General features: G+C 32.3%; 1 protein-coding gene across 2 annotated transcripts in view; it reads right to left on the bottom strand.

Moving 5' to 3' along the window:
* Positions 1-11,999, bottom strand: part of LOC110024734 (DNA (cytosine-5)-methyltransferase CMT3-like) — a 13,725-nt gene extending 1,726 nt beyond the window's left edge. Inside the window, exons 1-16 of one of the 2 annotated variants that reach the window (XM_020724865.1) lie at positions 11,087-11,999; positions 6,125-6,165; positions 5,720-5,816; positions 4,905-5,012; positions 4,701-4,820; positions 4,498-4,594; positions 4,235-4,401; positions 4,035-4,100; positions 3,151-3,393; positions 2,957-3,015; positions 2,819-2,885; positions 2,161-2,490; positions 1,786-1,854; positions 1,619-1,705; positions 1,466-1,553; positions 184-305 (exon numbers count right to left, since the gene is read on the bottom strand). In XM_020724865.1, the coding sequence (XP_020580524.1) occupies positions 184-305; positions 1,466-1,553; positions 1,619-1,705; positions 1,786-1,854; positions 2,161-2,490; positions 2,819-2,885; positions 2,957-3,015; positions 3,151-3,393; positions 4,035-4,100; positions 4,235-4,401; positions 4,498-4,594; positions 4,701-4,820; positions 4,905-5,012; positions 5,720-5,816; positions 6,125-6,165; positions 11,087-11,803 (2,478 nt within the window). In that variant the 5' untranslated portion in view covers positions 11,804-11,999. The remainder of the gene's footprint in view (positions 1-183; positions 306-1,465; positions 1,554-1,618; positions 1,706-1,785; positions 1,855-2,160; positions 2,491-2,818; positions 2,886-2,956; positions 3,016-3,150; positions 3,394-4,034; positions 4,101-4,234; positions 4,402-4,497; positions 4,595-4,700; positions 4,821-4,904; positions 5,013-5,719; positions 5,817-6,124; positions 6,166-11,086) is intronic. The other variant, XM_020724866.1, reaches the window with a different exon arrangement.
* Positions 12,000-12,857: the final 858 nt, after the last annotated feature.

The following is a 12,857-nucleotide window of genomic DNA, read 5'->3' as shown; positions in this document are numbered from 1 at the left end:
ATCTAAAAAAAAATATATATATCGCTCTCCCAATACATTACTCCTCTATATATGTATATATATATATATAAATAAAATAATAATAATAAATTACTAAAAAAGCTCAAGAATTACAACAATAGTAGAAATATAAGGGAATCAATCTAGAAGGTTCATTTAAGAAATCATAATTAGAGAACTAACCTTTTTTTTAGGAACCCTACATACACGCAAGTAGTCATCTTCATTCAGCTGCAATGGCCTATGATCAAACAGGGTGTTATGTAGAATTGCCTTCTTTGGGTTGCAAGAGGGGTCCACCAAGTCTGTGCAATGCAAATATATTTAAAAATTAAAAATGTAAAAGTTAAGTGTTACATATCTTAGAAGAAACCTAGCATTGTAAATGATCGAAGGGAACTTATCTACAACTATCAAAACCTTGATGTAAAGAAGATGGGATGATTGATTACAAAATACTATGGTTACACTATAAAACTATTACAACATAAAATGCTTATACTATAAAAATATGTTACTTCAAATGTGATTATAATAAAAGCAAAATTTTTGTTATAATCAAATATACTTTTGTCGGACAAAAATTTGTCTTCGAAATTATCAAAGTAACAGATCGTGCACACCAAAAAAAAAAAAAAGCAAAAGCAAAAAATTAAAATATTGAAAATTTAGATTATAATTCCTTGGTAAAAGTCAAAGTGGATGGAAAATCCTCCCCCTTTCAAGTTGTGCCGTGTTCCCTATTTATAAGAGTCAAACCTCCTTTACTTCATTTGGAGGGAAACGTTAATAGCATGTTAAAAAGCTTGTGTTACATGAATCTCTAGTGGACTCCTAGACTACGAAAAAAGTCGAGGGTTGTTCCTTTTCAATCGTTCTTTTAGTGGTCTTCAACAAACACAATTGACTCAAACAAAGTAATGTGGTCGTCGATCAAATTAGTCTTGCCCTTGTAGGACTCTAATGTTGAAATTTGGAACCTCTCTGGGGGCTCGACACCAGAGATTTACCTTGAAAACGTATTCCTACTCCATAGAAGTGTCTCAGTATCCCCAAACAGATATCGGTCAATCAGTCTCAACCAAGCACTATCGAAGTACTGGGAGTCACATTCTATTTTCAAATCCTAAGAGATTCTTTGGCCATTAGGCATCGGCCCTTTCTCTCAGGAGTGCTGCTCTCTTCCACAAGACAGTGCATCTCAGATGAAATTAAACATTTGATCTTTCAACACTTAAATCCGTCGGTTCATACTCTCTGTTGCACTTATCTCCGTTATGGGTTTCTTCTCCGAAAATTGTTCCTCTTCACACTATAATTTTTAGAATGTTCACTTCACTCACACACACTCTAAAGTTTTGCAAGCTTCCTGCTTAACACAGTTTTTATATCATCACTAAGGAGCTTAAACATGGCTCATCTCATTTTTTTTACTTTAAAAAAAAAGGATTTTAATGGTATGTACCAGGTTCAGTGAGGCGAATAGAGTACTGAAAATCTGTTTTTGGACGGCCTCCATAGGGCATCTCATCTCTTGCTTCATTATTTTCCGCCTGAAGTTTCACAACCAACAAAATAAGGGTCTAAATTAAAAAATCCTATTAAAAATCATACATACTTTGGGCAGATCTGAAATAGCATCACCAAGCAACAAAGCCTTCGGAAGATGTGGTCGTTGACCTTCATTATAAGCAACAATGTTTTGCTAAACAAATAGAATCACCTGTTATTATGCTTCTCTGCCACACTAATTATTTTTTTACCATATAATAAATCTATATTTACCTCAAATTTCACAGGTGCACCACCTCGAACAAGTACATCATGTGTAGGTAATGGAAATTGTGGTAAAACCTGAAAATGAAAACAATATTAATAACATTGATCCAAAATATAAGAATAAATACGAAATAATTTATAAACATACCACACAATTCCTATGTTTTTATATATCTAACACCTAAACTTTCATATTTACATGCAAAAAATTTAAATTTATTACTAATACATAGATTTTAATAGAGAAGTACAGCTTTTTGTGCATTGGTTCATAACACCAAAATATTATAAAGATAAATATGAAAGTTTAAGTGTCAGGTTTATAAACAAAAGAATTGTGTTGTATGTAGGCAAAATTCTCTCATTGCATATATAAAATACCTCACTTGGCTGAGCGCCCCAGAGAAATACTCTCATTCGAAATTGGGGAAGACCGTAACATCCAGCAGCCATTATTCCTAACCTAGATTGATAGTTCATTTTAACCAGCTTGCTTAATGCAAACCGTCCAAGATAACCTTCAGCAAACTTCAGAATGTCAACAACATTCTCCATCAAAACAAATTTAGGCTTAAGAAAATCCACAATTTCCATAAATACAGCCATTTGTTGGTTTCTGATGTCCGCAAGTGGATTATTAAAATCTCTAAATCTGTTGAACCCACTTATACCTTGGCAAGGAGGACCCCCACAAATAACATCAACAACTCCCTATAAAACGTAACAAAATTATTGTGAATGTAAACCTTATCAAATGAATATATATATATATATATATATATATACAAGTGTGTGTGTGGGTGAATGACCGAAGACTATTAGACGAGCCTCAGTCATCCCTAGGTGTGCTAAATATTCGAATACCACACTCTACATAGGAAAATTTGAACCCGTGACCTGAGGGTACTTACGGCCTTCAAAGAGACTGCTCTACCAACAGGCCACGATACACCCACGCGCCTCCACAGATAATTATTCGTATACATAACTATATATAGAGAGAGAGGGCTTATAAAGTACAAATTGAAAAGTAACTCACAGGCAAAGGTAAAATTTTGTTTCTGTATCCTTTTCGAACAAAATTTTCAATTCTTTCTGAACATTTGCTACATAAGATTAAAGAAGTACATGTTAACAACAAATAAAGAACAAGTTATATAAAACATGAAAATAGTACCGTAGGCCACTAATGGGTTCCCATGTATCTTCACTTGCTCCATATCCTTTCCACCGCACCTATTCAATAATAAATACAAAAAAGATGAAATGTGCAAAGAGCATTCAGCATGAACCCTGAGAAATATAAAACTGGTTCTAAGAAATCTTCATATGAGGAACGACTAGGCAATTTCACTTTGTGTCAAATGTCACCTTAAACATCAACTCCTTTTTCCCAATTTCATTTGGATCTCCAAAGCAAATATCCACAAAATGATCCACCTCAAACTCCCCTTCAGATACAGGAGTTGAATCAATATCACCATCATCATCACTAAGATCATCCGTCTCTTTGTTGGGCTTCGGTGGATGTTTCACGTCCAAAGAAAAATTCTCACATAATTTCTTCCACTCTCTTAAAAGAACAAGAAAATCTTCAGCCCTCTCATTTCGGACCTTCAATTTAACCACGATAAAAGATTAATGCCTGATCATTAAAAAAAATAATAAAGCACGGATTCTCCATTAGATTAAACTTCAAAATAAAATTCAACCTTGTAAATTTGTAGGAAAGAATTTTAGTACAATCTTGAACAGCTAAGAGGGTGTTTGCTAGCCTGAGTTAAGCGAGATTTATGTATTATGCAATGTTAATTCAACCAAACAAAAAAATCTGAAAAATTAAATCCACAGTTCATTAAATCCAATTTTCTTTGGCTTCAGTTAATTTTCTAACATAAAACTGGGTTTATTAAATCAGACTATCATGTGGATTTAACAAATTTAGCTAAGGAAGAAAGTCATATAAGTGAATTTATGCCAAACACAGTAAAAGAACTTAATGGATTTAATCATAAATTGAACAAACAGTATTCTGAATTTAGAGCATTTGGATTGGATAAATCCAGATTTACCGGAATTAATAAATCCTATTTCGCTTAAATCTTAGTTGCAGCCAAACACCCCCTAAACTAAAAAAACAATAATAAAGGACCAATAATTAATTACTCAGAATGCATTAACATAGAACTAACAAGAAAATAGTTTATAATAATACAATTAAATCAAGCATCAAGCCATGGACATTTGATGGATACCTTGGTTTTCAGATGATTCAATCGCAAGCTTTGGCAGGCAAATGAATTAAGATCTACAGCCCAAGTCTACAACAAAAACATGACCAAAATAAATTAAGAAGGGAAATTAGAGAAAGATCTTCACAATAAATGAAATTATGAACCAAAAGAAAAAAAAGGTGATTTTTTGTTTCATGACTAAGTTAACGTTCACAGCTTACAGTGTGAAGATTTAGACCGGCAAGTTGAGCGCCATTGCACAAGCCAGTGGACATTGCTCCACAACCAGAGTACAAATCTAGTAAATTGGCATTAGTTGAAGAAGATGCCTGTTCAAAACCTTCCTCACTTGAAGTAGTTGACAAGGAGCTAACACCACTAGTATCATCTATGGCAATAGAACCATGGCATGCAGTCACAATAACAAAGATAAAATATATAAATAATAGAATGCTAAATATAAACAAAACATATCCAGAAGTACCTTTAGGGAGACTAGCAAAAGTGGAATAAGAGGGCGAGTATGACATATCATAATAATAATCACACTCCGGAATCTCATCTTTTATAGGCAAACCAATCTACAAAGTATATTATAATGAATAAAAATCAAAATAATTAAATAACACGTCATATAGATAATGTAATGCAGACGTCAAGATTTTTTAATCAAACACTAGAAATTACATTATTTTTTATACGAATAATTCTAATTTTGCTAACAATGCAATCTAATTCATTATCATTTTGGTCTTCCGACAAGAAGACTCTTCTTTTATCATGGTCATTGGCATGATAACTAATTACCTACAAGAAAAAATAAAAGTTTGATTAGATCATTTATGATGACTAAAAAATTGAAACACATGTTTTGTGAATCAAATAACTTACAGTATCCTCAGCTTTATAGAACCATTGGGTCCTAAAATACAGCTTCCCTTCAATAGTTTCAAAAAATTCAATAATACGCCCAATATAATTTGGCTCATCATCACCAGCCTAAAAAACAAGCAGAAATGGCTTGTATCACTATGCAAGTTTAACAAAAAAAATAGCAGCAATAGTAGTCAGTAACGATAAAATATACTCAAATAATAATAATAATATAATAATAATAATAGTAGTAATCCATAGCTAACATGCCACAATCACGAAACTGAAAAACCTCAAGTCCACACGGACCATAATTTTGATTAGAAAAGTATTAAGAAAAGTATATTGAGTGAAAATGACGAGATTTTTACAAATCATGTACATGTCCCACAATTAGAGTGAGACATAAGAAAAATTTTCCAACCAAAATTGAACTTGCAATAAAAGCACTTGATTTAGTGGTAGAAAACTAAGAATTATTTTTATTCAGTTATAGATGGACTGTAAATCATGCGTTTATAAAAACTTTACTAAGAACAGGCAGAATTTCCGTTAAAGGATAGGTTAATGCACCAATGCAAATGAAACACAAAAAACGAAAGTACAACTAATGAAATTTAAGAAAGCATAAACGTGTTACCAATATGACTGCATATATAAACCAATTGCATTGTTAACTTATACGCTGCATGAATAGTATAACTGAATAAGATGGAATCTTTAGTATTGATATAATTTGTAATCATAGAAATAACTAAGAGGTTAGAAGCGTAGACAATTTTTTGGCAGATAACTGTCCTAAGATATAACGAATCCATACAGTTGAATTTCACCTTGACATGTACGTCATCATTGAGGTTGTAGGTAACGTCATCAACCATTGCCTGATGATAATGGAGTTTTGCTTTGGCGGGTTCATCATCACCTTCGCTGCCACAGAAAATTTAAATGGTTGAAATGGTGACATTGACGATGAATGCAATCGCTAGCAACAAAAATTTCTCAGCTATATATCTTGAGACTAATAATTTCTCCAAAACAGAAGTGTTAATTAAACCATGTTCAAAATTAAAAAAGAGAGAGGAAATGCAACAGCCAAAATTGCATTTGATAGGTGAGATAAAGCGATTAGATAGTGCAACTATTGAAGAAAATGGAGACGATCCCACTCATGTAGAATAAATAAAATGTTTTATTTAAAAAAAAAAAAGATGCAAGCTTTCAGTCAAGAAGCGTACTTTCCATAGACCGATGAAGATAGTGACTTTCGCCCACCAGCCTAGAAAGATTAAAAAAACACAAACAATTAAACAATGGGGAAAATGTATGAAGTATTTTTGCAAATGCAATGAAATAAAGCAAGTTCATAAAAAAAAAAACCAAACAAAAAAATCCACGCAGAAAAAACATAATTAACTTCCGTTTGCTTCATCGTTTTCAAATAAAAAGAATAGTAAACAAATTACTAGCAAAATGAAGCCAAATTTTCATAAACGCTACGGCAGGACAAAAACTAATCAACTAAATTGCTTGCACTTTCGTTTATCATGCTATGGCAATGCATTTAATCACACCAACAACGTAATCACAAGGCTCATTTATTATCTACCTTTTTTCTTTCATTTATTTATTCTCAAGTGAATAAGAAACAATAAAGAAAAATTTGCTTAACAATTTCAACTAATTATTATAGCCAAGTTAAATCTAACAAGATACTTGAACTTGCAGAAATTTAAAATAAATGTTTGTAAAGTGAAATTGAAGTGATTGACTATTCTGAAGGATTAAATAAATCTATTAAATTTTAATAATCCTCACAGTTTATCCAAAAATTTACATTCACATGGTCATAAACATGGTTCGTGAATCAATTGTAACTGTGAAGTGTATTTTCCATAATCACGTCCATAACAAAAAATTTTTAATAAATTTTAGTTTATTTTTAAAATTTATGGATGCCAAACTAGAGCTGCTGTTTACACCTAGTTCTTTATACCTACCAACACATGTTACTTTATAAATTAAAAAAAAAAAACAAAGCAATAGTTGCAAGGTATTACTTAATTTCTTTCCTTATTCAACCTTATGCTAAAATTGAAACTACATCAGTAATATGATAAGAGATTAAAAGTTATTTTAATTTATTTCATTCAAAAGGGTTTCTTTGTTAAATTTTAGACATTGCCCTCTAAAAAGAGAAAATATTACGTCCAATAAACAGACGTGTGGTCGACAGTGTGAATCATACCACGCCGCCAAAAGCATAGTGTGTTGGGATTCATGTCATCGTCCACAAGTCTGAATGTAATATTGCCTCCTCTAAAATACTAAGAATGACAATTGAAAGTTAAAAGTCTTCAAAAAATAACATTGATGACTGTAACGATATCAAGTAACCAACAAAATGGTCAAACATAAAAATAATATTTTTTGATAAGTTTAACCAATACAAGAATTGTGTTTAAAGTTGAAAATGAGTGAAAATGAGAGAAGATCAAGAAATACAACATAGTTTGTCTCCAAATTAATGGTCATTTGTCTTTGAATGCAGTTGTAGTCATAAACAACTCTCATCAAACCATAGAAACCATCTATTTTTGCATTCACATATATTGTTTTCCCCATTTTTGGGTTCATTTTTTTAAGGCCAAGCTTTTCTTTAGTAATTAATATCAAAGATAAGTACGATTGTGTTCTTCAATTAAAGTAGAAGCAACAGTGCAAAAAGATGAAGGTGTGAAAATCAATCAATTTGATAACAATAATTTTGAGAAATAATAATGCAAATAAAGAATTATCTATATGAAAGAAAGTTATATCTACCACTTTTTGAGTTAAAACTAACAATTGTAATCCAAGAAAACAAGAATTTCTTAAATACCCAAGTATCAGAGTTGTATGCTAATCAAGTATCAAGAGTTGTATGCTAATCAAGAGTTGTGTACAAACTAATTACTAATTTTACACCCAAAAATGACCTACACAAATCTCAACAATCTAGATAAAAAAATAGATGACGAAAAAGTGCCAAAAATGATTATGAATATCAAAATGCAACATAAAAATATGCAGCTCTCATTAAAGCGGATCCGATAAAAAGATAATAATATGTAAATTCCCCATTAAAGTAGAGGAAAGCATATAATTTTAGACTTGATCCCTCTATCTCCTATAAATAGAGGAATCATACCATATACAAGGAGGAATATAAGGGCTTTTGGCTTTTTTCTCTAGATTCATCTTCTGTAAAAAAAAAATCTCTTTTTTTTCTTTTGTACTCCTATAGTGTGTGTAGTGTGTGTGTGTCTATATATATATATATATATATATATATATATATATATATGTACGATCAATTAGCCCGAGGATATCCCAATTCTCTCTACGAGACAAGTTTGTGCATGTTATTATTTTTTTTTCACTTCTTCGTCTCTTTTTCCTCTCAAGGTTCCTACCACGATCCTTGAGTATGCGTCACAAAATAAATTTGAATTCAACAACCTAAAAAATATGGTGAACGTAAATATTTTCAACAATAAGAAAAGCAACAACAACAAAAAAATACATCTCAGAGACACTCCAAACAATAAGTGTGTTAAAGAGTTCATGCAACAACTGGTCTAAAGCTGGAAATATCATTTTCGTCGTCTTCCTAGAGGTTATGACTACGAGGTGAGAACCGTAAAACGAATTGTAAACTTTCAACGGTCAAAACAAGTAGATCAACTTTACCTGCACACTGCTCGGTCATTTCTGATTAGCTGACACTTCATCCAGCAAATAAAGAGAGTGTTACTTCATAATTTAGGTTGTGTTATTACACAAATTTATCTAACGTTGACCCATTTTCAACTGACACTCGAGAAACTCAATTCCGAGTGAGTGAACAAGACGTTAACAACAAAATACTCCCCTTCGGAACAAGTAAAAATACTTCCCTCTGGGGCGAACAAACAAAAAAGTCTCTTTAGAGGCGAGCAAATAACACACTTTCCTTTGGGGCAAGCAAAAAAAAAAAAAAAAAAAAAACCCCCCCCCGAAAGCAAGCAAGCGAAAAACTTCAGAGCGAGCAAAAACAAAAACTCCCCTTCAAGGGTGAGCAAACAAAAAAAACATCTAGTATGCATGTAAATTCTAATCAAACTCAATTCAAGTTGACATGTTTTGTCAATTTTTGACAGCCCTAATTAAATCATATTTTTAAGCATGTAAATTTTATTTCACAATTAATTCATAATTTCCAAACTCCTACTCCATTTTACACTTTCCCCAATCCCCTTTAATTCCCAAGCTCTTCTTATGCAAGTACATTACAATATAATTCAACAAGTTAACGTGTGATTGAAGGTGAACTTGACAAGTAACTTACCAAATTTTAAAGAGAAATGCATATACAAAAATTTCTCTATTTGCTTTATTTTAATTCAATTTTCAAGCAAAAAGAGAAAGCAAACTAGATCAACATGAAATAGGCATTTTTGACGTAATGAATATGAATACAACTTATTAAGGGATCGAACTCATAAAATTGTTTCATTAGCTAATAATTCCAAAGAATTCGGCAGCCAATCCTAGCTTTACGTTTAAATGATAAAGTTCATTAAGATTATTAATTATCCTGCTAAATTTTAATGTACAATTAATTTTAATTAAGATTCAAAATCTTAATAAAATTAATTAAGCATCTTAATTCCATAAATCAAGCATAGTTTAAGGATTACAATTCATAAAGAGTTGAATAAGCATAGCAATATTTATAGGAATTGAATTAAAAAAAGAAAACTCTAAGTTGATTAAGCTTTAACAATGATGTACTAATCATTATAAAAAATAAAGAAACCCTTGGGCTCTAATAATATGATCTATTGCTCTAAAATCCAAAATTTTGCTAGCCTTTGTACTTTAGTTCTATTGTTTTTTTTAATTATATCAATTAAATTCTTCTAAAAAAGTAATTTTATATTTTTATTATGATCTTTTCTTCACATTTTTCCTAATCCAAAAAATAAACATAATTAATCACACATGTTATTGGATATTTTATGTTTGACTGCTGTCTATCAACAATAAGTTATTAAAAAATCTGCAAATAACTATCAATAACATACATTAATAATCATATTTAGAAAACAATAAACAAATACCTTCAAATACATAAAGACCTAGTTCAATAATGGGGAGGATTAAAACTTCAAAAAAAACCATCGCATTTATAAAATGGAAATCATCAAATTTGATCTAATGAATAAGTATTTAATAAATCTTAGAAATAAAATTTAATTTGGCTAAAATTTATTAAATGAAAAGTAGAATACTAAATAATAAAGGTTGATTGAGGATAAATGATTGAGTTATTTTTTCCTTATTTGTATAATTTGAATGTTGTCTGATTAGACAAGGAAAAATGGATTTCACTTTGGAAAATGAAGGTTCTAGCTTATTTGATTAGTTTCCTACACATAAAGAATTAATCCTAATTTCAAAATAAACAGAACATTTTAATTAACAATTTCAGTTGGGCAAATAATTAACAATGTTAATTAGTCAAAATAAAAAGCTTTAATTACTAATGAAAATTTAAATTCATTTAGATACTTAATTTCAAGAAGGGTAATCAAATGATATCATGCAAACAAATTTTTAAGTTAATACTTAATACCCTTAAATATATGTAATTAAGATTATAAATTTGATTATTGCTAGATGCATTAATTCTACTTTTGTCAGAAAACAAATAAATACACTTTTTCAAGGGCAGTGTGAGCACTTCAATCAAGTAGATAAAAATTATTCATTCTATCAGCCAATATTCTACAAAATATGAGACCATTTTATTTAGCGGATAAGTTCTTAAATCTAACCTCTTAGGGTTCAAACACGATTAAAACAAATTTAATTTTCGCATGATTCATTTGTTACGCATTCTCACAGAGTGTTGGCTACATAAAGAATTTAGTGTTGGTGGGATTTAGTAAATTCATATTCATTAAAACTATCTCCTTGTTGAATTTATTAAATCCGGATTTAACATGAATCGAGACCTTGAATCCAACATTTCTAAAATCCATAAAACTTGAGTTTTTTGTTTTTTTTTTTTTTTCTAAATATGATGACTATTATTAGATCCAACGGATAAACACTATTAATATGGATGCTACCAAACACCCCCTTAGTATACCATGTTTAGGGCTGCTAATTACCTTCTTCGTGTATCTCTCCGGCCATCTCATTTGAGCTTCACTGACAGGAACAGGATCACCCGCAAATCTGCTGCTTGACTCCTCCTGTCTCTTCACTACTTTCTTTCCGGCCGCCCATTTCTTCTTGTCAGACGAATTCACAGCTGGCTCTTCACACAGCCCTTCCTCCTCTACCTTGTTTTCGTTTTCTTTTTGCAGATCCAAAGCCATTCCCTCATCGTCTTCAAGCTTATTCACCACTTCCGGGGCGGGCGCCTTTATCTTCTTCCGCGACGGGCTCTGTCCTTCATACGCAACAGAACCCTCAGCTTTTTTAAGGAAACCGTTAGCAAACTCAGAAGCTACCAAACTTTTTCTCTTCAATGATTCTACCGTCTTCTGCTCACCGGCGTCACCCTGCCGCTGCCGAGTACAGCGGACGGAGGATGAAGGTGTTTCAATGAGCTTCGGCTGGTTATCAAGCGCATTATCCCGCTGGTGAGTGCGGCGCAAAGACGAGGGGGATTCAAGGATCTTCGACTGCTCATCGACTGTATTACCCCGATTCCGAGTACGGCGCACAGAGGAAGAAGGGGATTCGAGCTTCGGCTGTTCATCAACGGCATGTTCCCGAAGCCGAGTACGGCGCGCTGATGATGATAAGGATTCGAGCTTCGGCTGCTCATGGACGGCATTCTCCTGCTGCCGTGTGCGGCAGCGCGCAGTCGATTTAGACATGAGAGGAGAGTGGCGACGGCTCAGCTGCAGGGACGGCGTTTGGTAGCGATTTATCACCGGATTTATAGCCAAACGCTAAAATGCAGGAGCTTCGCCAAACACCCCGTTAGGGTTTCGTCGACATACCTGCAACAGTGCTGACTTGTCGGGGAGATAAATTGCACGCGCGATGTTTGAATTCAGAGAGAGAACAACGAGCGGGAATTGGAATTCTTCTGAGGCAGTAAGTAAAATTTGAATGGTTGACATCCATAGTAGGCTTTTGAGGAAGTGTTATGTTGAAACAAATATGCATTCTGAGTCAAATAGTGGGGTGTCATGTGTCAAGTGGGTTCTACCATTTTTTAACACTAGTCAGTATCAGTGTATTGCGGTGGGGTTCATTTGACACAAGGCGCCCTACTATCAGACTCCGAACACAAATTGCTTTAGGAGTTTTGATGTAATATTCTCTCGTGTTATGTTTTAATATGACAATTGTCCATTAAATAATTTAAATATATATTTTCTTTACTCTAGCAAATCAAACAAAACATCATTTACTATGTTGATTTCTAATGTATGAAGAATTTATTATCATCTATGGAGAATCTTGTAGCATTTATAATAAGAAATATTTCAATTTCAGTATATTTCATGAATTTATGGTGAAACTAGCCTTTACCACAAAAAACATATGATACCAAAATTGGGTCTACCTAAATACAATAAAGCCCAGATCAAGCCATTAAAATATGTTTTGAGATTTTGGATAGTCGAGTAATGGTCAAATGTACTTCAAATATGACATTTATATTCAAATTGAGTGTCTAGTCGTAAGGAATCCAAAGAGTTTATGTTGCTTAATTTTGAGGTCATTGAGGCTATCAAATCACCAAATAATTTCATATGATTAATAGAGATCAATGTGGTTCATTCGATCAAATGGTTCGGGAAGTTATTTGTCATAAAAACTAAAATATCCCTACATCATACGTTATAAATATACCACATATATTTGCTTGGGGAGTAGAAGATAAGCAATTTTGACCTTATTTTGGACAGAAGTCCCGAC

Source organism: Phalaenopsis equestris, unplaced genomic scaffold (genome assembly GCF_001263595.1).
Source record: "Phalaenopsis equestris unplaced genomic scaffold, ASM126359v1 Scaffold000272, whole genome shotgun sequence".
Taxonomy (NCBI): Eukaryota; Viridiplantae; Streptophyta; class Magnoliopsida; order Asparagales; family Orchidaceae; genus Phalaenopsis; species Phalaenopsis equestris.
Note: the sequence above shows the minus strand (reverse complement) of the source record. Positions and strands in the feature narration are given on the sequence as shown.